Here is a 25,292-nt window from a genome sequence, read left to right as displayed (position 1 = left end):
GCCTTTCTTTTTGGTGAATTGCTGTATTGTGCGTGTTCCAGACACTCCACAATCTTTGCTTGGTATATTCTTAGCAAAGAAAACTTAACTTTGAATCCATAGAAACTGAATAAATCAGTTTTCAAAAATCATCCTGATGGCTCAATTCGATGTTCAACAATTGTTAAAAAGTCTATAATTTCAACCAGGCAATGAAGACTCACGGTCTGAGCCTGATTGAGGTTAAAGGATTCATCTAATTTTGGGGACCCCAGGCTTACATTACTCTTAATGATGGCACTCTCTCCTAGGCATTCACCTACTTCCAGGTACATAGCCTTTAAATAAATACCCGAGACTTGGTTTAGAACTCAAGGATGATTTATCTTCTCCATTCTAAGGACATTTTACTATACATAACTATGCCTTTTCCTCTTCCTCCTCCTCTTCCTCCCTGTCTTCCTCCTCTTCTTCACTCTGAATCTCTCATTATTTACCTATCTGGGATTGTACTTGGTCGGTCAATCTAGTTCCCCCTAATGAAATATCTCAGTCATTTTGAGCCTAGTCACAAATCTTTGGCTCTGTTAGTCACTTCACTGTCCATTTCTTTGTTTTCTGCTTTTCTTCTTAAAACTTGACTTTATTGCTGGGTGAAGAACATTTTCCTGTCTTTCAGCATCAAGTGAATTGCCATCATGGAAAAGAAGGCCAACCATGTCACTGCTCCTGTCACTGTGTAGGCAAGACCTAAGAAAAGGTTACTGCCTCCACTCCATGTCAAGGTGGAAAGAACAACTGATTTTTCTCCTCTAAACCTGGTTACTGGAAAATCTAAGACAAGAAGACCTGTTAAGGATTATTTCAACACTTCTCAGCTCTACCACTGTATATCCTAAATATATTAGGCTGAACCATATAAAATTGTTGTGTTTGTATAAAATGGTTGAATATTGAACTTCATGTTGTCTAATCTTTACCAATGTTGTATCTTCCTGGAATGAAATTAAGCAAAAACAAGCTTTCTCTCTACATAGTTGTAATCTATAAAAGAGATTCTGACACAAATAGATCAGACTGACTTACAGACAACTAAAAAAATGGACAAATATATTTAATTTCCTTTGGCAGACCCAAGGAAATGAAAAGAATATAGATGTGCTTTACAGCAAACCTAAATTTTTGTTTGTGAATCAGGAGACCCAGGGTAGTCCTTCATAACTAAGGTTTGAATTCCTACCTTGTAGAAAATTCTTCAAAATTAGTGAAGAATAAAAATAATGAGATAGATGGCAAAACATTTTTGGTGGGAAAGCTAAAGGTGGTGCATTCATTTGGGTTTTGAAAAGGCAAACATCCCTCATTGCTGGGGAGAATATGTTTGAAGTGGGTTTGCTATCGTTAGCATTTTAATGATGTCATTTTGATTATGCATGTGGCCTGAGGTTTTTAAACATCTGGTGCCTTTTGTAAACCAAACTAATAAACAAATAAAGGCTTCTCATAGCAACGGCACAGAACTGCAGCATTTCCCAGCAAAGCTCTTAAAAGGCCTCAAATCACTTGGCAACATGCGATTTAAAGGCACAAGGAAACTGGTTAGGAAACAAGTTCTCTCTCTCGTTCTTTTCCATCAAAATCCCTCACTGTCACCAGGTCCCTGCATGCCACCTTGACCCAGCTGTGTGTTTTCTCTTCTTTCAGTTCCATTAAGAAGGTCTTTTTCTCAGACACAGAACATCTTTTTCCCCTTAGGAGTGGTATAGGTGTCTGCTGCAGCTATGATTTAGTCCTTCTCCTTGCGTGGCAGCAAGGCCGTGAGGCAGGCTGGGTACTACTCACACCAGGGCTCTGCTCGGGAGGTGCAAGTGTAGGGCTGAAGCTCAGGGTCTAGGTTCTGCCTGCAAGATTTAGACTCAAGAGTCATCAGCATTAAAATAGGATTGTGAATGAAGTCACTCAAGAAGAGCTTGACTCCAGAGAAGAAACAGTGTCTCCTCTGTTTGGAACATGGAGTCCCTTATGTTTCCCTCAACTCAAAACCCCTGGGCATGCATGGTGAGGACAGCAGTAAACGATGGGCTTCTTTCTTCCTGTTTTGTGACTGCAACTCTACCTGCTTTACTGATACGGGAATCATAGACAAAGTTGGGATCAGAAGGTCTAATTTGGGAGACCACTGTCAAGCACCTTTCAATCTCAAATTTAGGGGGGGGGGTGGCTTGCTGAAATCCTATTAAAAAGGTAATATTCTATGGTTTACTCTTAGATCTGTATGTATAAGGCTGCATAAGAGAAACAGGTCTGTGGCGTTCATTTTTATTTAGGGAGAAATGAAAATGAAGGAACTGAAGGCAAACCATACTCATCAGTGAACAAAAAGGAGGCAACAAGCTGAGAAGCAGAGAGGGTATCACATCAGTGGTGCATCTCTGACTGAGGAATGTCTCCCCACACCCTCCACCTCCCTGTCCCCACCTGGTCAGAATGGAGATGTCCCACACTCTAGGATAGGAAAAAAAACGTGGAGTGGGGAACTAGAGCTCATATAGTCATTCACTTCTTCTAAACGATTTCTCATTCAAGCTCCCCGAGATGTAAAGAAACTACTAAGGCGGTAGACAGTTTTGTGGTAAGATCCTCTGGCCTGCTGGGAGTCCCATGAACAACTCCTACTCAGTGGCCCTGAGATTGTGTATAAATATATAATTTTTTTTAAAGATAATGTTTGGCTCTCATTTTGAAGTTAAATCTTTTTGTCTTTAAGTCAAGAGTTACATTTGTACTTTTGAATGAAGTGAAAACATTCAGAATCCCACATTAAAGCCTGTGTCTCCTAACTTGGACCTTATGTCCTTAACCAAGGCACTAACTCCTACCAGCTGGCTCGGTATCAAAGACAGAAGAACACAGTGTTTTCAGAGCAGAACTTAGAGCACACATCACGTGGGATGGATGGACTGCACCTGCATCTTGAGTCCAGGGCTCCCTTGGTCTATACTTTTGTTTAGATTAAAAGGTTCTACAGTGTCTCTCAATTTTCATTATTTTTAGCATATATTCTAAATTTACTGTTTACCAAATCACTATCTCTCATTTCCCTGGTCTTCTACCTTATCCCATCCCTCTCTGTTACACATCTCTAGGTCCACTGTATTTAATCTTTTGGGGGAATAGAAATAGTCCTTCCTTATTTACCCATCCCTACTTACCTGATAGTGCTATTAACTGTTATTCCTAAAAAAAATTTCTTTTAAAAGTACATATTTGATTATATATAAAGTGGAGACTAACAGTTCTATGTTGACAAGTGACAGTACTACCAATTAGAGAACTATATATTTCTTCTTTGTATACACAGATTAGATTGTAGAATCGAAAAGTACAAAACAAAATAATTCAACAACTAGTACCTAGACCAATGCTGATTTTTCTTGATCCTCAGGAAGAAGAGTGGTATAAAAGGATACTATATGTAATGTTAAAACTATAGTTACCAGCAGGCAAGCCTTCAGTAAAGTACTGTATGCGATTGAGTCGACGGTACAGTTTTTTGAAAGTGGGAAAGGCGGCTGCCCGCATCCACACAATGAAGTCATCATTGAGGAAGCCATTGTTTTCTGGATCCTCTTGATCTAGTTCATAGACAGGCTTCGCCCAGGATGGAGGCTTTGTGGTCCCTGTGGGAAGAAATCATTGACATGTTTGACAGAAATCATCTACACCCTTCAGTTTTCCTTAGAATAGAGAGGATGAAATAGTTTTGCTTTCTTGAGAAAAGAGAAGTAATAATTAAGACTTTAAAAAAAAGTGTGTATGGGGGCGCCTGGGTGGCTCAGTGGTTAAGCCGCTGCCTTCGGCTCAGGTCATGATCTCAGGGTCCTGGGATCGAGTCCCACATCGGGCTCTCTGCTCAGCAGGGAGCCTGCTTCCTCCTCTCTCTCTCTGCCTGCCTCTCTACCTACTTGTGATTTCTCTCTGTCAAATAAATAAATAAATAAATCTTAAAAAAAAAAAAAAGTGTGTATGTATAAGCTACCTAAGTATGCAAACTTTAAAAAATAATGGATTATAAAAACTCTAAGGAAATGTAGGGGAAATAGTGATGATTTGTCATAGGGTTACAATAGAACAGAATATCAAATTATATGTCTATTATGTGTTCAACTACATTAAATGCATATAAAGCACTGAAAAAATAGACCAAAAGGATAATAGTGGTTATATTCAGGGATAGCATCACAGGGACTGTCGTCATTTTCTTTAGCTTCCCTAGCAATTTAAAGACAGGAAATTAAAACAAGATGTGATCATTTCATCTAAAGCTTGGGTAACAGGTGAAGAAAACAAATGACAACAACTGATGATGCAGCGGAAAGAGGAACTCTTGCTCAGAGCAGATAATGTGCAGACTGAAAACATCACTGGCAATCTAGGAATATGCATCAGAAATTTCAATATATTTTGCATATGTTTTGGCCTAGAAATTCTACTTCTAGAAATTTATTCTAAGGAAATAATCATGTATGTGCATGAAGACTCTATTAAATAGATATTTTCTGCTGCAAAGTGCTTAGAGCTCAAAGCTGGAAGTAAAGAGGAGGAACTGATAAAGAGAAGGCAGAGAACAAAGATGTTACGAGCCTGTTTTTTTTTTTTTCCCAAAGATTTTATTTATTTATTTGACAGAGAGAAGGAGATCACAAGTAGGCAGAGAGGCAGGCAGATACTGAGGGGGAAACAGGCTCCCTGCCAAGCAGAAAGCCCAACGTGGGGCTCGATCCCAGGACCCTGCGAGCATGACCTGAGCCAAAGGCAGTGGCTTAACCCACTGAACCACCCAGGTGTCCCAATTACAAGCCTGTTCTAAAGCCAGGAGGCCTAGTAGATTTGGGTGTTGTAGGACTGTTGGAAGCACAGGATGGAAGGCCAGTGCCAGGAAATGAGTCTGTTGAGTTTACTCTCCTTCTCATACTTCCCACTTTAGCATGGTGGGCGTGTCTGTCTCTTCCACTATACAGCATGCTCCTCACTATAGTGTCCTTTTTTCACTGGCATTTAGTCTAGTGCCTGGCACAGAGTAGGCATTCAACAAATGCTTGCTAAAGGAAAGAGTGACAGAAGATAATAAAATCCATATTGAATTTTAAAGAATTAGTCAATAAGAGAAAATTGCTTAATGAACTTTTTCATTCTAGAAAATTGGTTCTAGTAATTGCAGAATCCAAATGCAAAAGAGGAAACCACTCTTTCTCAACTCGACTGACTAAACTGTTTTCTTTTAAAAGAAACCTGTCCTGTTTTCTAAGCACGGGACTTGTAAAAGCAAGTGCTCAGTTTGGTTCTACTAATCTGCTTAAGTATGTTTGTACACTTAAAACTTCCTCTGGAAAAAATTCCTTTGCTGAAGAAACTTCCTCTGCAAATATTGTGGAGCTCACCTATTTTGGCCCTTCCCAAAATTTCAATCATTGTTGCTAGAAGAATTTTGATGAAAACTGAAATTGCCTCTGGTACCTCCACCGTGGACCTCACCCTCTCATGAGCTCATGTCCCAAGGTAATATGTCCTATAAGAAACTGACCTTCATCACCCAGGGAGCTTGTTAAAAATGTAACTTTAAGCCTGCTTTTCCTTACCAACCCCTGATCCCAGTTCATCCCATTTCCAGAGAGTATGAGAAGTGTGATCTAAGAGGCACCAACTTGCTTCCTTTTCCAAGTTGGGTCATTCGTATTTATCCATTTATTCAACAACAAGCATTTCTGGATTGGTCACTATGTATCAAGCACCAGGGATTAAAAAACTTCCTAATTTCCTCAAGGAATTCACAGGCTGAAGAGGGATGACAAGTATTCAAATAGATAATTACAGGATAATGTGGTAACTTTTACAGTAAAGGTAAAAACGAAGTGGAGCAGGAGATGAGAGAACACCAAAGACTCTTTGTGTTGCAGGCCAAGGTTATGTGGCAAGACAAAATAAGAGAATGTTGCCAAGTTCCTTTCAAAAACTAGGGATTCAATTATAGATACAGTGATCATACGTGCCAGTTGTCTAAGATAGTCCAGCATATGTCTTTTGTCTGTTAGCCCACCTGACTTAGCATTTATCCCAAACAAATAATGTACATATAATTTCATCCTTCCACCTTCCAGCCATTGTCTTAGCTAATAGTGTACGAAATACCCATGTGCAGTGAATGGAATGCTTACTTTAACATGTGATTAATGAAAGATAACCAGAGATCCTTTCAATCAAAACATAGTATATTTCTGTGACGCCTCCCAGCTGTTTGACACTCCAGCTAGTTAGGTCATGGCCTCTGTGTTGACCAATGAGACACACGAAGCTGCCAGCCTACAACTCAGTGGGATCAGTGGGAAATTATAGGTTATGTTATACACACATGACATAGTGTGGGAGATAGATGCTGAATGTCTTGCTGGGTGTACATTTGAACCCTGTTGAACCCTATATCATTTTATAAATGATAAAACTGTGGTTTTATCATTTATTATAGGGTACAAATGTATAACTATTTTATTGTTTGGTATCAGTTTTTATTTGCTAGGAAGTCCTTTTAGCTGTAAAGAGCTAAAAAATAAAGCATGTATGTTTAATGTAAAATTAAGTACAGTTTCTTGAGAAAGTTGATGAATGTGAAACTTGCAGTGCTGGTTGACAATTACCACACAAAGGAACCATTGTGATGTCAATGACCAACTGAAAATTAAAAGACATGAGTCTCCTGAAAAACATCAACATCTACTTCAGAGGTTTGTGGTTATTTTTAGAAGTATATCCGACAATGCTTTGCCTCAGGTAGCTACAGAAGGTCCATTTCTTTGTCATTATGTGAGCATGACTTTTCATTTAGATCAACTGAGCTTCCCTTTAGTTTTTTTTTTTGGTGGGGGCTAAACAAAGGAAAGCTTTAATGTGTTGCCTCCATTTGTTCTTTAGTATAAAAAGAAATTTGTACACAAATAAATGAGTCCACTTTCACATCAGTGTCTTCAAATGCTTCAAAATAGAAAAATCAGTTAATTATAATAATTGTTTGATTTTTTTGGTGTGACTTTTCATGCAATCACAGCAAAGCTTTTTGATACTCAGTCTTGAAAGATTAAAAATTCTAACATAATAAATATTGCTATAAATTCAGCTAAAAAATGAAAAATCAAGTGTAAGTTTTTGGTTTTGCGGTGACAGCATTAACACAAATTTGGTGGAGCACAACATCAGAATAAAGATAATGTTCTTGATAAATCGAGAAATGTACAGATCAATGTACTTTAACTTGGTTGTGGTAGATACATAATGTGTCACTATATCCAAACAAGCTACAGTATTTTACTAATTAAAAGAAGAGCTGAGGTTGTGCAAATTAAATATTTTTGTATATTAACAGAGAAACTGAACTGTATTATTTTTACAATAAGATGGATGATAATTAAAAGAAACACTTCAGGATGGTAGTATATGTGGTCCATCTTTGCTACGCATCATCAACCAGAATTTTAGAAATGCTTGAGCCTTTGAAGAACTAGTTTGTATATGAAATGATGTGTCCTATAATTATCCTAAATTTTTTTGGTAAATGAGCCTCTAACTTTGGGTTGAATTTTAGTCAAAGTAATTTAAAGATTTTAAATGAAGTATTCAAAATATGGAATGCCAAAAAACTTAGTTTTTGATTTAGTGAATTGTAATTATTGAAAGACAGTCTTGCAAATAAGAAGATATTAAAATTTACCCCCATGAAAACAATGGAATAACTGAACATGTTATATAATGAGAGTTCAAAATATGGACCAATTTAATTTTTAATTCTACAATTATACTTCACAATGTTTCAATTCAGGTAAAAGCTCTTTTCATGGAGCTCCTATTTCTAACTGGATTAAATTTTTTCTTTAGGGTGCCTGGGTGGCTCATTTGGTTAAGTGCCTGCCTTCGGCTCAGCTCCTAGAGTCCTGGGATTGAGTCCCACATCAGGGTCCCTGCTCAGTTGGGAGTCTTCTTCTCCCTCTCCGTCTTCCCCTCACCCTTGCTCATGCTCTCTCTCTCTCGCTCAGTCTCTCTCAAAAAATAAATAAAATTGTCAAAAATTTTTCTCTACCAGAATGAAACGATATTAAGATTTTATAGCATCTAAATTTAGGAACACACTTAGAAAGATAAGAGATAGAAAAAAATGTGAGGTAAAAAGACAGTGCCTATGAAAATATTTAGGTTATAATACTAGCATATTTCAATATAAAAAAATGAAAATGAAAATATCCTCCATTTAGTAAAATTGGCTATGAGCATAATAGGTACCTCAGCATCTATAGCTACCTTCTCAGTTAAGAAAATAATTAGAGTTAAAAGAGAAGAACCAATTAAAGGGGCCAACAGTATCAAATTGATTAACCATAAAGTTTTTTTTTTTTAAGATTTTATTTATTTATTTGACAGACAGAGATCACAAGTAGACAGAGAGGCAGGCAGAGAGAGAGGAAGGGAAGCAGGCCCCCTGCCAAGCAGAGAGCCGGACGCGGGACTCGATCCCTGGACCCCGAGATCACGACCTGAGCCGAAGGCAGCGGCTTGACCCACTGAGCCACCCAGGTGCCCCAACCATAAAGTTTAACTTCAAAAAAGACTGCAGATAATTCTGTAAAATAATTAAAAATATTTTAATAAATTTAAAAAAATAATAAAAAGAATAAACTCATTAGAAAAATACAGGGGCATGTAATGAAGACAAATATGGCCAAGAAACTGATTAAAATTATGTGACTGTATATCCAGAATAGTAATTCTGCTTAGGTTATCTTTTAATGTTTTAATAATAAAGTCATTTTTTTAGTTGGCTTAGTATACACAGATATGTTATTTTAATTTTTGAAATAGTTGCCTTTTAAAGTAGTTTGTAAGGGCACCTGGGTGGCTCAGTGGGTTAAAGCCTCTGACTTTAGCTGAGGTCATGATCCCAGGGTCCTGGGATTGAGCCCTGCATCAGGCTCTCTGCTCAGTGGGGAGCCTGCTTCCTCCTCTCTCTCTGCCTGCCTCTCTGCCTACTTGTGATCTGTCTGTCAAATAAACAAATAAAAATCTTTAAAAATAAATAAATAAATAAAGTAGTTTGTAATGGAATTATTGTATAGGTTCATCAATATGGTAATGTCAATTTACTGATTAATAAATTCAAATTTAAAATAAATATATAACTTTAGTTTTTCTAGTGCTCCCTTTTCACTCTCAAAAGTGCACGAGCTTAGACAACAAATTACATGGTCACCCTAATTACAAATAAAGCAACAAGTTTCTTAAACCATTGCTTTTTTCCTAATGTCAACTGAAAGGAACCAGGGCACCCATCATTTCATGTTTCTGATAGGTACGTGATGGAGATGTCCACAGGGAGGGGAAGTCAGAGCAAAGGGGAAGTCAGCAAAAAAAGTAAAGAAGGAGGTATCTTAAACATTTCCTCACACATAAAAACTTGAAAAAAGAAGATTTAGCTAATATATGGGTCTTACCTGCAAATGCGATAGAAAGATTTTTGGATCTTGGATTCTGAAATTTGACATACTTATCTGTCCACCACGTAATTCCACTTCTTAGCATTGGGACTTCAATAGGTATAGAGGAATTCAGGTTGTATGAAAGAATAATGGTATCTGTAAGGAAATTAAAAACTGTGCTAGAGATGCAAGCAAGCATTTTTGCTCCACTTCAAAGTACAAAACCAGACACAGCTGAAAAGTAAACTAGGGTTTTAGCAGACTCTCAACATGCCTACATGTAATAGATGTTGGAATTAGAAAACTATTCTCTTTCTTGCCAAGGCCCCAATTATTGGAAAATACTCTAAAGCTCCATTGAGCTCATGTTCCCTAACTACTTCAGATCTCTGGTAAGGGAGAAGTTATTTGCAAATGAAATACGATAAGTCAGTGGATAGTGTATACACAATTTCTTTTCTTTTCTTTTTTCTTATTTTGAAATGCTACTCAGTTGCAGAGGTGATCTTCTGGACATTTAGGTTATTACTGCTTATGAAAAGGCACACCATGGAGACCCGGAAAAGTCACCTACCATTGAATATGCTGTTGGCAATAGCACCACAAGGAGCGATTGGAGTCCCATCATGGGACCTGCTAAATGGAGCACAGGTTCCAACATCCTGGAAGCAAGATGATACAGTAAAAAGAAATGCTTTGGTAAACTCTCTTAGAATGTTAAAAGTGAGAACATTGGCAATGTAAATTAACCCACACTAATTTATTGACACGTAACAAGATTGTGGACTGCTACCTGTTTTTCCCAGATTTCTGGCTCATGTAGACTAGGAAATTTTTGAGTTTTGGAGGTTTTGTGTGTATGTGTGTGTGTGTGTGTGTATGTTCATATGTGTGTGTGTGTATGTGTGTGTGTGTTGTGTATATTTTTTTCCTTATTAACAATATATAACATACCAAATACATCTGCAGGAAGGAACTTACTTTGTGGGCTCAGCTAAATATCACACTAAGGCTACACCCAGAATACATTATTAAACCTTTTTTTTGTTGAAGTGTAATTCATATTCTGAAAATGATACAAATTGTAGTGAGTCTATATATTAGGTGACTTATCACAGGGGATCCATCCACCTAACTACCACAATAGATTTTTAAAAGAGTGGTGGCCAAAAAAAAAAAATCATCTGATTATCACTTTCATATAATAATCTCATTATGGAAAAGGTTTCCTTCTAGGGTTTTTGTTGTTGTTGTTGTTTGTTTGTTTGTTTGTTTTTGCTAGCATGCTGAGTATCATTTATCAAGAATAAAAATTTATACTTCTAAGAGTGAAAGGGTATTTAATTAAACCAAAGGCTCTTAATCAATCAAGTAGAGCTTGATTTCCTTAATTTCCTTAACCTTGGGTGGAGTGAAGTCCCGAATTTCAGGAAGGACAATGGTAGATATACAGGGAACTGGACTGAGACCAAACACTCAAGGTTACTATCAAAATGGCTGATGCATGAAAGGATAACCATTTAATTGGACAAGATTCGTACTACTGTTCTGAAGAGGGAAACTACTCCTCTCATTAGCAGATATATAGAATACCCAGCCCATTCATTTTATGCAAAAATGAAATGAACATTCTGTTTTATAAAGCTTTAGATCTTTAGTTTATTTTCTGATAACCTCTTTTAGACTTAAAGACCCACCAGGTTTTTGTTGTTTTTGTTTTGTTTTTTTAAGTATTTACTAAATTAACTAAAGCCTAACCTTTAAGTCTGTACCCATCAGTTGGCTATTACTTCTGGACAGAATATATCGATAGAGATTCTGATAGAAGCCGTACAGTTTGTAGTACATATAAACATTACCCTGTAAAAGGAGAAAAGCAAGAAGAATTAACTGGAATATTAATAAACATGGACACAATTTTTAGAATAAAAATTATCACAGAAAGAACAGATAGGAACTGGAAGTTTCTTTATATCAAGCAGAAACCCAAGAAATTATTTTTTAAAAATTGGTGTTGGAAAATCCTTGTCTACACAGAATTATTAAAATCACCAAATAACTTATTTTCAATGTTTTTGTAAGGGCTGCTGTGCTTCCGCCGTGAAAAAATTTTAAACCCAGATTTTGTATTCTCAATATATAAAATTGATGCTACAGATTCCATTATTTTCTAACAATACCAGGAAAAATGCTTTGCCCAGGGGTTGTGGTAGGCATCAAAGTCAATTATTTCAAATGAAATCCTTGAACATATTTGAAGTTGGGGCCATCCGGGTGCATGTGAAAGGCATGAGATTGCTCCTTGTAGTTTGGCTCTGGGGTCTTTGTCTTTTTATCCCCAGAATCTAGCACAGTACCTGGCACACAGTGCTTGCTCAAGAAATGGTGAACCATTTGTTATGGACCAAAAAAAAAAAAGAGGGAATAGAATAATTCATGGATCTGAAAGAAAGGTGATTTTCACCTTGGCAATAAGTCACCCTGTTGCCATGAGAGATGGTCCTTTTCATCTATGCTACCCTATGAGGCTGTCTAGTCATAGGCTACCATCATGCTTACCTTTACGGTGACATAGCAACATTCTCCAGGCAGACTTGATACAGATCTTACTAAACAGCACATATAATGTAAATGGAAATGCCCAATGTGGCTGTTTATAATTAATATATGACCTACCTCCAAAATAATGAAGGCCTGCATCCAAAAAGATGAAGGCCTTTATTAAGTGCTCCCCATATGTTAGCCGTTATATTCTGTGCCAGAAATACAAACGTATTCTTTTATAATCTCTGGGGTCAATTGATTCGCGTATACCATGAAAAACTGGCACTTTGAAAAGGCTTCTGGTCTCCCCCTAAGGACATGTAAGAGGATGAATATGGAAAATGTGAGCTGGTACTCAGGGCAGGCTGGAAATAAAGGCCATGGTAAGTGTGACCATTTACAGAAAACAACAAAGGCTTAAGAACTTAGTCACTTGTAAGAGAAAAGTGTCTGGAATACCAACAAGGGGAGATGTTGGGTCCTGACAAAGAGGCAGGCTGCAACATCGCAAACAAGAGACCCTGGGTGTGAAGGCATAGCGGGAATGACTGATTACATTTCCTCACCCAACAAGGGAACCTCTACTGCTGACCCATAACTACAGAAAATATGAAACCCACAGAGTGGAATTTACCGTACATTTTCTTGGAGGCTAAAAAGAGAATTTCACTTACCCAAAGTGATACATTCACATAAATGACAAAATAAACGGGCAGAGCACACGCACACCACACCAGGGACAGAAGTGTTTTTTTTTTTTTTTTTAAGATATTTATTTATTTATTTGATAGAGATCACAAGTAGGCAGAGAGGCAGGCAGAGAGAGAGGAAGGTAAGCAGGCTCCCTGCTGAACAGAGAACCCGATGCGGGGCTTGAACTCAGGACCCTGGGATCATGACCTGAGCTGAAGGCAGAGGCTTTAACCCACTGAGCCACCCAGGCGCCCCGGGACAGAAGTGTTTTAATAACCTTTTTTTTTCAGTGATTCTTTGTCCCAAATTTAGCTTAACAAGGCCTCCCAGAGCATCATCTTTTTTATTGGTCCTAGAGGCACAAGGCACTCTATGGTGTTTCTTCTCTTTAAATTCAGTGGCACTCTTGTGCAGGATTCCTAGTTTAAGGCAGTCTTGTGTGAACTCATTGCCTAGCATGTGTGCCGTGTGCTAACTGGTGAACCGAAGGCTCTGTGGTTGCACTAACTAGTTTGGCTGGATTTTTATGAGAAAGTCTTTGCCTGAAAGGAATGGTTAGCAGCTGGTAACATTTATTTGACTTTAAGGTTTCAAAGTACACAGACAGATGGAAACTGAAACCCTTAAGATTCGATCTTTTGGATTTTTTCTTTAAAAATGTAAGTACTCTGAGCCTCCAACTCTGTCACACCTTGATTTCAGACTTTTGACTTCCAGAACTGTGAGAGATTAGTTTTCTATTGTTTTTAGCACCCCGTGCTTTCCGGCCAAAATTAGGCAACACTAATTTTCTTTTTCAGTTGAAGTATAGTTGATATACAATGTTACATTAGCTTCAGGTGTACTACATAGTGATTTGACAAAGTCTAGACATTATGCTGTGCTAACCACAAGTGTAGGTACTGTCTACACTAACAGTAACTCAGGATGGTGAGTTGAGGAAGGCAAGAAAGGGCATACCTATAAAGAACTAGAATTTTGACCTATAAGGACACACACATAAAACCTCCCTCACTGACTTTATGTAGATATTACTTATAATCCTAGTACAACTCAGTAATTCCCTTATAGTTTATATCTCACTTACTCACAAAATTGCTTAGCCCTAGCCATAATCAATCTGGATGTATTCAGAATATTACTAATGCCAACATGTTTTCATTTGGGATCAAGAGAGAAATAAGAAAAAGGTCACATAAAACCAAAGCTTCCTAGAACATAAAGCCATATAATTTAGCACTTGGTCTTTCCTCTGTTCATTTACTCTTTCAACATTTTCTGAGCACCTACTACATAACTATACTGTGTTATGCACTGTGGAGGAAGCAGAGATTCATATGTTCATTCAACAAACATTAATTGAGCACCTACACTGTGCCAGGCATTGTCACAGGTGCTTGGGACACGATAGTGAGAGATAGACAATAAACAATACATATCATAGACTATTAATTTATTTGGCAAATTAGAAGGTGATACGTACTACGGAAAAATTGAAATCACAGCAAGTTAACAAGGATCGGGAGTAGTACAAGAGTGGGGTGAATAGACAGTTTGTAGTGTGAAATAGGATTGCCACAGTAGGCCTTATTGAAGTGAAGGTTGGACCAAGCCCTGAAGGAGATAGGGCAGTTGGCCAAGTGAATATCCAATACAGGGGGCAAGGCAAGAGAACACATGACTAGTTGAATGAGTGAGGATTCCAGTGTGGTAGGAGTGGGGTTGGGGGAATAGAATGAAGGTTTAGGTCAGAGAGGAAATAAGAAGCCAAATCATGCAAAGCCTTGAAGGGACTTAAGCTTTTTCACTGAATGGAAAGAGGAGACATTGCAGGGGTTTTTTTCTTTTTTTTTTTAAGTTTATTTATTTGTTAGTAATCTACTCTCAGTGTGGGGCTTCAACCCATGACCCAGAGATCAGGAGTTGCATGCTCTTCCAACTGAGCCAGCTGGGTGCCCCCACTTCAGGGATTTTTGAGTAAAAGAATAACATACGACTTCGACTTTAAAAAGCTCACCCTGGGGGTGCCTGGGTGGCACAGTTGGTTGAGCAGCAGACTCTTGGTTTCTGCTCAGGTTGTGATCTCAGGGTCGTGAGATTGAGCCCTGTGTTGGGCTCTGTGCTTGGTGCAGAATCTGCTTGAGAGTCTCTCTCCCTCTGCCTCTCCCTTCTCTCTCTCTCAAATAAATAAATCAATCTTAAAAAAGAAAAACTCACTCTGGTTGCTATGTTGAGACATGAATAGAAGCAGGGAGACCTGCTAGGAGGCTATTTCAGAAATCTAAGGGAGAGGTGAATATAGCATAGAGCTGGGTGGTAGTGCAAGAAGTGGGAGAAGTGGACAGACCCTGGATATATTTTGAAGGTAGAGCCAACAGGATGGATTGGATGTGAAAGAATAAAAGGAATGACGATGACTACTAGACTGTTGGCCTGAGCACTGGAAGGATGGAGTTGTTTTGTTTTGTTTTAAAGATTTTCTTTACTGATTTGACAGAGAGAGAGAGAGAGAGAGAGAGAGAGAGACAGTGAGAGAGGGAACACAAGCAGGGGCCACAGGAGAGGGAGAAGCAGGCTTCCCATTAAGCAGGGAGCCCAGTGATGAAGGGCTCGATCCCAGGACCCCAGGATCACGACCTGAGCTCAATGACTGAGGCACCCAGGTGCCCCTAGGACGATAGAGTTGTTTCCAACTGAGGTTGAGAAGTCTTTGGATGGACTGGGTTTTTTGGTAGGGGCAGGGAGTGGTGCAGTGGATAAGGGAGAAGTGGAAACCAGGAATTCAGGTTTGGAAATGCTGAGCTTCAGATATCTATTAGATATCCACATGATATTAGGAAGGCAGCTGGACATACAAGTATGGATTGGGAAGAGATGTTTAAGCTAGAGATATAAAATGGTATTGGCAGTAGATGGCATCTAAAGTCTGGAGGTAGATGACATTTTCAAAAAAAGTGAACACAGTTAGAGAGAAGACTAAAGACTAGGACTAAAGTGCTGCCTATGTCAACATAAGGAGTTTGGGGTAAACAGGAAGAACAGCAAAGGAACCAAAGAGGCAATCGGGGGCTAGGAGGAAAACCAAGACAGTATAGTATCTTGAAAGCTAAGAGAAGAAAGTATGTTGAGGATGAGAGTGATCACCTGTGTCCAGTGAGCGACAAGGCACTAAAATCTGACTGCTGAAACCTGACTGAGTAGATTTAAGAGAGAGTGAGAAGAGAGGAACTACTGCCAACATAGACAACTCATTTGAGATTTCCTGCTAATGGGAAGTAAGAAATGGACAAATAGCTGGCAGGGAAATTGGGAGAACAGAAGAGTGGTTTGTTTGAAGAGAAGTGAAATAATATGTCTGTAAGCTGGGAATGATTGAGTAGAAAGAAAAGCTGATGATATAGGAGAGGACAGAACTGCTGACTTAAGACCTTATAAGGGCAAGAAAAGAAGGCATCTCAGGACAGGTGGAGATAAGCCTGCAGATAGGAACAGGGATAGTTGACCTGGTAAAGGAAGGGTGTGGGGAAGGTTGAGCGTGTAGCGCATGCACTTTCGAGTAGGTAGTTGTGGTGCAACATGTAAAGCATGGTCTCTATCCTCAGGGAGGTTCCTATAAGTAGAGGAAGTGAAGCCACAGGATATTATTCTACAACTGATTATAATAAGTTCATCGGAAGAATGGAAATTGCTCCCAGGATATGAATGTGGGCAAATTGTTGCTGGAGAAAGGAGTGAAAAGGAGGGTCAAGGAATGCCCAGGGATGTTAGGGTTTTAAAACAAGTGGCAGTGAGTGGGGAGACTTTCTAGACAAAACAATAGCAGAAACAGAGAGAGTCATATTGTGGGAAAGCAAGTTGGTCTGCTGGCTAGAGTACAAGGTCTCCTTCTTCCTCTCTCTTTTTATGAAAAGGTAGCTGGCCCTCAGGTGGTTGAAGAGCAACCTGAAAGAGTGCTTTTTTGGGGGGCGGGGAGGATGGTGAACTTATTTTGCAAACAACAGCTGGTTTAAAGTAGGGGAAGCCAAAGGCAAGTAGGTAGCTCTGATACTGGACCAGGAGGCCTGGAAACAAAGAGGACAGGGTGGTTGCAGAGATGGATTGAAGAACAGTGTCCACACATCAGAGGCTTAGATGACAAAGGAGTTGGCAGGGTAAAGTCAAAGAGGAAAGTTTGGAGTCTTGGTGATGGGATCTTTACCAGCAAGGGAAGTAAGGAGGGTTTTCCAGGAGATGAGGATGAGTCTCATTTGGGGCCAGCTGAGTCTGAGGTGGAAGCAGGTCTTGAGGTGGGAAGCTCAAGGGGAACACTCAGTGGGAGGCTCAAGAGAGAGCCTGCCTATACTTAGATTCAGCCCATGCAGAGTCATCTGAAAGGGAGAGAGGGCGATCGACCAAGTCAGAGAGGAGGACACTGTGGGGGGAGAGGTGTGGAGTCTAGAGGACAGGACAGGATCTTTGAGGAGTTGAAGGGAACACAGTTTTTCATTTATTTGGTTGTCTTGACTACCAGGTAAAATCGTGGAGGCTCTGAAAAGATGCCTCTGGGGTCTCCCACTATAGGGACAGTAACTGAGGGATGACCCCAGCTATCACTGCTCTGAAATCATCCTGCGTTTGCACCAAGGCCATGCTGTCCCTGGTGCTCTCAATGGCTGAGCGTGGCAGGGATACTGAGGCAGACTCCGTCAGGGATTCTCTGTTGGCCTTGCCGAAAGTTCCTAAAGAATACGCTGGAGTCCAATACCTTTCTCCCTAACTTCCTTCCTTCCTTCTCTGCTTCCCCTTTCTTCACAGGGTCAGAGCTGTGCTGTGATCTAACAGTTCTTCCAGCCTCCTCTGGCTCTCTCCCCATTTTCCCTCACAGGCAGTTCCCCCAGTAAATCTCTTGCATGTCTAATCCTGTCTTGGCAACTGCTTCTCAGAGGACCTGGACTAACATAAGACTTTAATCAGCCCAAGGGCAGGGACTTCTTTTAATACTTCTTTCACATTTCTCACAGTGCCTGACAGCCAGGCCAAGAGTTGCTTTAGGGATTAGGCAATTGCAAATGTAGAATGACTTGAGGGGGTGGGGAAAGGGAGGATGGGGGAGAATCCCAGCAGGTGTGTGACCCCTGAGACTAACCTTGTCCAAGTCACTTAACCTCTCAGCCCATTAATTTTCTCACTATAAAATGGGTGGTTAGGTTCAATGGTCTCCTCTTGTGTTGACATTTGGAATAGAATCTGATTGATATTAAGAATTATGTTACAAAGTGGGGTAGGTAAAAAGTCTGGAAACTTAGAAACAAAGGAGAAGAATAACATTCCAAAATAAAAAAGTTGGGGGGAGAGTCGTGCATGAACTCGACACTTTGTAAGGTCCCTCACCAGCACTCTGTTTCATTTTTTGTATTTTCGGTTTTGGAAAGCTCTTGGTGGAAATCATGAACTTACTGCCAAGTGTGAAATGGGAATAGACCAGTGCACAGCTAATTGAAGACTCTTGAATTTCACTTACCTGCATTGTCTCTGAAAGGTAAAAGGGAATAGAGCAGGTGCATTCTTTGTCAAAATTAGTGGCATCTTCTCGCAGTTTTGCACAATTTCCACAGATTTTTGTGTATTTAATCTATCAGGCAGGCAAAAGAACAATTATTAATTAAAAATTACACGAGTTCATATTTTAAAAATCAAGTCCTGAGTCCACCTATGTCTTCACGCTCTGTGTCAAGGGCATGGACTCTGGGACATGAATGAAGGATAGTCCACTGCTGGGCACAAAGTGTTTCCGGAGATGCTTGGAAGGAATGGGCCCTTCTACAGACTTTCATTTTCAGACCTGGCAGTATTTTGCCACTGACCTGGAATTCAGTGTTTCTATTGTACATTTATGCAACTGTTGAGATGTATGCTTGTGTCTCCATCATAAAGAGGTGTCATTAGGAAAGTATTAGACAATGACTCACAAGAACTGGGTCTACAGCCTGAGGCTAATCAGCTTTATGGGGAAGTCACTTCACTGTTTTTCCATTCTATTGTATGGAAAATATTTATACTAATGAATTTTTCTACATAACATCTAGAGGAAGTTATTAAAAAGGACCAAACACAGAAAAAGAAGGGCTTCCAAAATGTAGGGTTATTGATATATGTGGAATAATTCTGATTTTAAAATGTTGTCATATTGTGTTTTTTAAAAGTTAAATTCTGTTTAAAATAGTATTGTGGACTCGTTAAAAAAGGGTGCTGTGTTCCAAACGAGCAAATCCCATGAGCTCTGGTTAAGAGCCTCAGTTATGTAAAAATATAGCTGGAAGAAGCTTAAGGAAGGAAGGCTCACAGAGGCTGTGCACTTCCCCTTCTGCTCTTTCCTCACTGTGCTGAAGAATAATTAGATTATGGGAATGGGGAAGAGCAGAAAAGCAAGGAAGTGGCCTTCTCCTTGATAAACTGCCAATGGGATGTAGGATTCTTTGGGAGGGAATACTAACAAGAAAGATAGCATTTTTTAAATCCTTGCAAACCACTGGGAGTTTTGAAGCCAAAGAGCCAAAGTGTTAGCACTACATTAAAGATTAGCCAAAAAGCTACTTAATTGTACGTAGATACTTATATTTGTTATTATTTTATATATGTATGCATGTATGTATGTATGTATGTGTTTTTAAGTCATTCTTTAAAAACACAACAAGGCGTGAGCTATTATTTTGGAAAATATTGATGTGCTGTGTGTGAAACTGCATTCTAAATTTTAAAAAGCTTTAAAGAATAGGGCTGTACCATAAATGACCCCATACTAAACTGTGACTGAGGAAACTAGGGTTCAGTTCGGTCAATCTTTGACTTTGATTTAAATATTTAATCTCAGGACCCACATTTTATTGATCAGCATCATTCTGTCTAGCAATTAATTGATCTGTGAGCTTGCTGTTGTAGTATTCATTCTACTCCATGGATTCCTGTTGGATTTCTATTAATGCAGAATTAGGAAAAAAAATGTGTTTCATGAACAAATGATCAATGAGTAGATGATACCTAAGGTTGTTTTTTTTTTTTTTTTAAGATTTTATTTATTTATTTACTTATCTACCTATTTGACAGTGAAAGCAGGAACACAAGCAGGAGTGTAGGAGGAAGAAGCAAGCTTCCCGCATAGCAGGGAGCTCCATGTGGGGCTCGATCCCAGGACCCTGGGATGACCACCCCAGCCAAAGGCAGACGCTTAGTGACTAAGCCACCCAGTCACCCCTCTAAGGTGTTTTCTAGTTCTAAGTTTTATGTGGTAGCCAAACTACAGAACCAGCCCAAGTGTCCATAGACTGATGCATGGATAAAGAAGAGGTGAGATATAAATATAATGGAATATTACTCAGCCATCAAAAAGAATGACAGCTTGCCATTTGCAATGATGTGGATAGAGCTCGAAAGTATTTCTTAAAAATTCTATGTATTTATTTATTTATTCATAAAGAGTGAGAGTGGGGGGAGGGACAGAGGAAAAGGGACAGAGAATCTCAAGCATCTCTACTGAGCTCAGAGCCTGATGCAGGGCTTGATTTCACACACCTGTGATCATGATGTGAGCGGAAGTCAAGAGTCAGACACTTAACTGACTGAGCCACTCAGGCACCCCTGGAGCTACAGAGTATTATACTAAATGAACTATGTCAGTTAGAGAAAGACAAATACCATATGATTTCACTCATAAGTGGAATTTAAGGAACAAAGCAAATGTGCAAAGGAAAAAAAAAGAAACAAAAAAACAGACTCCTATTAAGAAACTGGTGGTTACCAGAGGGGAGAAGGGTGGAGGGATGGCTGAAATAGGTGACTAAAGATGGAAAAAATAATAAAATCAATAAATATTTATTTATGAGGAAAACATATCTATGATCTACTCTCGTGAATGACTTTGTAAACCTATAGCTCTAAAATGACAGGAAAGATCACAATCTGTTTGCTCCTCATAGAAATTTGGAGAGGCAGGAACAATTATTCTTGCTCAAAGGGAACTGGAATAAAGTCACTTCATCCTTGTAGCCCAAGGCAAAGTGAGAAGAGGAAAACCACTTAGAACTCTTCTACTAGGTCTGTGCTTGATCACACTGGCCTGAGGTATGCACTTCATCTTATCACCCAGTATAATGAAATACATCCATGTGCAAAAGAGGATCTCACTATCACAGTGGTTTCTGGCTTTCTTGTATAAAAGTAACATGTCCTATCCTAAGTGACTAGGAAAAAGGTCAATTTGAAAATATCCTTAACATGATAAAAATCATTCGTGGAAAGCTGTTTGCAGAGTGGCTAGTGAACTGTGGAGTGAGGTTCCCTTCAAATGCACGAGGTGACATCATTTAGCAATGGCTGCCTCTTAATGAAGGCTGCACTTCACAGTGAGTGAGGGTGGATAACCAGAAGGGAAGAAGCAAGGGAAGGGGGGAGGGAAATCAGAAAGAAAGGTGTTGGTTGGTGAAGAAGAAAATAGAAAAAGCAAATAGGATGAGCTGTTTGTGGAAAAGGCAGTTTAATTTTCTCTTGCTATTTTTCATCTGCTATTTGGTGGACCCTGGTCATTTAAATCTCACACTGGAAGACTCAAAAGGACCTAGGGCCATTTAATTCCTGGGGAGATAAACCGCTGAGAGTTGGTAGCAGAAAATATAAGTGGAAAGGCATTAGAGCAGCGTGGTTTGGTAAGAGGAGTGGGACATGACATGGTGGTTTCCTCTTTAAAGCCCTGTTTGCCCTGATCCATTCTTCCACTAAGTTTGGGCCCATTATGTACTGGGCAGTGTGCAAGGAAGGGGTTGTGGATGCGGTGAATAAGGCAGCCATGGCTGAGCTCTTTGCTCTTACCACACATGGCCTTAACTACTCTATCATTAGCTCACTGAGGGCAGGAACCAACTCTTATCTTACTCATGTGCAAACTCTCAGTCTCCAGCAGAATTTAGTTAATATTTCTAAGTATCCTTAAGAGGCCAGAAAGATTTGGGTTCTTGGCTTTCCTAGATTAAAATAATGATCTCAGAGGGAGTTCATGTGTAAAGGGAAAGACACAATGCTTGAAAGTGGGACAAAATTGAAGACCTCTTTGTCTCTTTACTTTTTTTTTTTTTTTAAGATTTTATTTATTTGACAGAGAGAGAGAAATCACAAGTAGGCAGAGAGGCAGGCAGAGAGAGAGAGGGGAGAAAGCAGGTTCCCTGCAGAGCAGAGAGCCCGATGCGGGGCTCGATCCCAGGACCCCGGGATCATGACCTGAGTCGAAGGCAGAGGCTTTAACCCACTGAGCCACCCAGGCACCCCATCTCTCTTTACTTTTTTATCCATATGATTCACAGGCATCTGGCAGTCATTTGACCCTGCCTCTCCTCCTCCTACCTCTAACAATCCTTGGTCAGTTCTCCAGCCAGCTTAAAAAGCTTCTGGGTTTGCCAGGCTCCTGTAAATGATTGGCTGAGCAGACCAGCATGAGAGTGAGTGTACTTAAGAGGAAGTAGGAATGAATAAAGCCAACACACAGGCAGCCACCATCTGCACTAGTTAACTGAAAAAGGAATGTTCTAGTCTCATTTATTGAGGGGCTGTGTTCTCAAACTGACCACTCATTTATAGTCCCCAAACTGAAAATTTTTAGAATCTACATTAACAATGTAAGATGGGACAAACCTCTATTTCCTTGATACTCTTTGCAGACAATATAAGAATGATGCCGACACCAAGGCAGAATACTCCTGTTGCAAAAAAGCCAGAGAGGACTCCAGTGGCTGTGAGCTGTAGCCGGTAGGCAGGCAATTGCTGCTGCTTCAGGGCAGAGTTGTCTGGCAATCGGGACTGACTTTCCTCAGATGTCCTCTTCATTTTGGCCCTGCAGGTGACTGAGGTATACTTTCCAGGCATTTAAAACATTATTACACATAGTGATACTGCATAATGCTCATACAAAAGGAAGAATTACATGAAGTTTCCTTTTAGTTGCATCTACTTCCCAGAATTATTCCTTAACTGAACCTGATATTCAGCAGGATATAACACAGCTCTCTTCAATCAGCCATTGGTATATTTTACTTTAGGCTCAAAAAGCGTGTGCTAAATGCCATGCCCAGGAGGAACAGTCCCCAGCAGGGTCTGCACAGACCAACAACCAGTGACATTGGGAAGTAGTTATTATAATGGGCTATTTCTGGGATGTGGTGACTAATTCAGGGCAAGCCCTTCCTGAAGGGGGAGCATGGATTTATCTTTGAGAACTTGCCTAAAGCCTTGGAGATTAATACAAAAAATAAAAGTTAGGGCTATCAGCTTTTTTCCAAATGTGGCTGCTTCTAACATAAATATAAACTAAGTTGGAAGAATGCTCTCAGATTACAGCTAACTTTGCTACTTGTGATAATGAGGAAGAGGGAAGCAAACTGGGATTGTGGAACACAGATGTCTAATCTCAGCAGCTGCCAATTTTTTCATCCATAAGAAAGACTCCAGTAAAAAGTGTTCATTAAAAACATCTCCTCCTAAACTTTTTCCTAGCATGTGCTTTAGAGTAGCTCAAATGAGGCAAGAGAAAGGAAGAGGAAGATAGATACTCAATTAAAAGTTCAGTATTGCAATATGGTATTATTGGTTTGGTTTGGGGGTTTTCTCATTTATCAGAAATCCCTTAACATTTCATTGGGCAGTTAATAATTTCTTTTCTTTAAGATGTATTTAAGGTACAAATTTAGGATTTAAAAAAAAAGACAACTTCCTAATCTTCCTTTTTTATTAATATTAGGCAGAGAAGCCATGCTGGATTATTTTTATTTTTATTTCATTTTATTTTTTTTAGGGAAGGCAGAAAGAGAGAGAGAGAAAGGATCTTAAGCAGGTTCCACACCCAGCAAGGAGCCTGATGCTGGGCTTGATATCATAACCCTGAGATCATGACCTGAACCAAAATCAATCAGATGCTTAACTGGCTGAGTCACCCAGGTGCCCTTGAACTATTTTTATATTAAAGAAGGCAACAACTTTGGCAGGTGTACCTAGTTTAAAAGAACACAAAATAAATGCAAAAACTCATACTAGATGGAATCCAATTCAGACTCAAAGCTTTCCACTTGCAAAACTGGGAAAAGCAAATGCCGGGGGAAATTTTCAGCCTATCACTTGAATCTGGCTTGGAGACGGTGGCAGGTATGGCTGCTGGTATCAGCTTTGTGAGAAGATGGCAGTGAACACTTCTAATTCACATCTATTTGTTTTACTAAACAAACACGGACAAGAACTTAAAGGCAGCAACAGATTACAAGATTAGATTAGATACGCATGGTTGGCCTACAAAATAATCAGGTACGTTTGCCACCTAGGAATTTGATCCAGCATTGCGTGGGATTATACTACATAGATAACACCTAGCAAAAGGGCATTACAGTAACAAATCTGTAAGAACAGAATTTCTGAAGCTTTTTATAAAACAACAAAACCAAACTAACCCAAATCTCAAAGTAGGAGAAACTTTCATGTAGTATATTAGTCAGGGTTCTCCAGAGAGACAAAACTAATTGGAGGTATGTAAAGAGATTTTATTAGAAGGAATTGGCTCACATTGTTATGGAGGCTGGCAAGTCCAAAATCTGCCAAGTTGATGTCTTGATTTGAGTCTAATGGCCAAAAGGTGCTGTAAAATCAGGAAGAGCCGAGGTCCCAGTTTGAAGACTATCAATAGGAAGAGCCAATGTTTCAGTTGGAATCAGAATTCTTATTTGTGTGTGGGGGGGGGTGGTATGTGGAGGGTGTGTGGGGGTGAGCAGTGTCCACCTTTTGTCCTATTTAGGCTTTCAACTAACAGGAAGAGGCCCACCCACAAGAGGGAGGGCAATCTGCTTTACTCAAGTCCTCCCCTTAAAATGTCTACCTCATCTAAAAACACCCTCATAGAAACACTCAGAATAATTTTTGCTTGACTATCTGGGCTACCTGTGGCCCAGCTGACATATAAAGTTAACCATCACAGGTATTAAGTGAATACATTTCTGAGGTAACATTCCTAAGAGAGCCAGATCTCACTTTATAGGTGCTTTTATATTTACATATTTCTCTTCTAAATAAATATACTTCAAGGATACAGATATACTTCATATACTCTGTTTTTCAAGTTTCTAGAACTGGGTTTCCTTACCCTCAGCACTACTGATTAATATTTTGGGCCAGATAGTTTGTTATTGTGGGGGCTGTCCCGTAGGATGGTAGGATGTTGAGCAGTACCCTTGGCCAAAGGATACTACCTACTAAGTAACAGCCAGTCCCAACTCCCCACTAGATGCTAGCAGTATCCTCCCAGTTGTGACAATCAAACACATCTCCAGACATAGCAAATGGCTCCTGGGCGGGGGGCAGGGCGGAGGGAGGCAAAATTGTCCCTGGTTGAAGATCCACAGTTCTAGATTGATATGGATATGACAAATTACTAGCAGTTGTTATATTGTGGTATCATGAGAAATTTCAGAGTGTGATTTTTTTAAGTCTTTGCTTTCTGTAATTTTATAAGTCTTTGCTTTCATTTCTCTCTAATGTTGTGTAGTAGCTTTCCCAGGT

The 25,292-nt window shown here is 39.5% G+C and overlaps 1 protein-coding gene across 2 annotated transcripts; it reads right to left on the bottom strand.

Annotated features, from left to right (window-relative positions):
• Positions 1–306: 306 nt before the first annotated feature.
• On the bottom strand, positions 307–25,189 carry LOC309846658 (cell cycle control protein 50C-like). Of its 2 annotated transcripts, none has more exons than XM_082695987.1 (8): positions 24,303–25,189; positions 22,389–22,587; positions 18,232–18,342; positions 11,253–11,354; positions 10,069–10,156; positions 9,510–9,650; positions 3,450–3,659; positions 307–813 (listed from the first exon to the last, which is right to left on the bottom strand). In XM_082695987.1, coding segments are annotated over exons 1-8 (1,044 nt in total). In that variant the 5' UTR covers positions 24,305–25,189; the 3' UTR covers positions 307–622. The 2 variants fall into 2 exon arrangements, with proteins under 2 accessions (XP_082552113.1, XP_082552114.1); XM_082695988.1 differs by having other exon boundaries at positions 308–729; positions 3,477–3,659.
• Between the last annotated feature and the right edge of the window lie 103 nt (positions 25,190–25,292).

This window comes from Mustela nivalis (assembly GCF_964662115.1).
Source record: "Mustela nivalis genome assembly, chromosome: 1".
Lineage (NCBI taxonomy): Eukaryota > Metazoa > Chordata > Mammalia > Carnivora > Mustelidae > Mustela > Mustela nivalis.
The sequence above is the reverse complement of the archived record's forward strand: the minus strand, read 5'-3'. Positions and strand labels throughout refer to the sequence as shown.

Bases quoted from the DNA above. Each gene is read 5' to 3' on its own strand.
- LOC309846658 (XM_082695987.1), bottom strand. The intron at 3,660-9,509 runs GTAAGACCCATA...TTCTTCCCACAG, and splicing joins TCTTTCTATCGCATTTGCAG to GGACCACAAAGCCTCCATCC. The intron at 814-3,449 runs GTATCCTTTTAT...TTCTTGTCTTAG, and splicing joins TAGTTTTAACATTACATATA to ATTTTCCAGTAACCAGGTTT.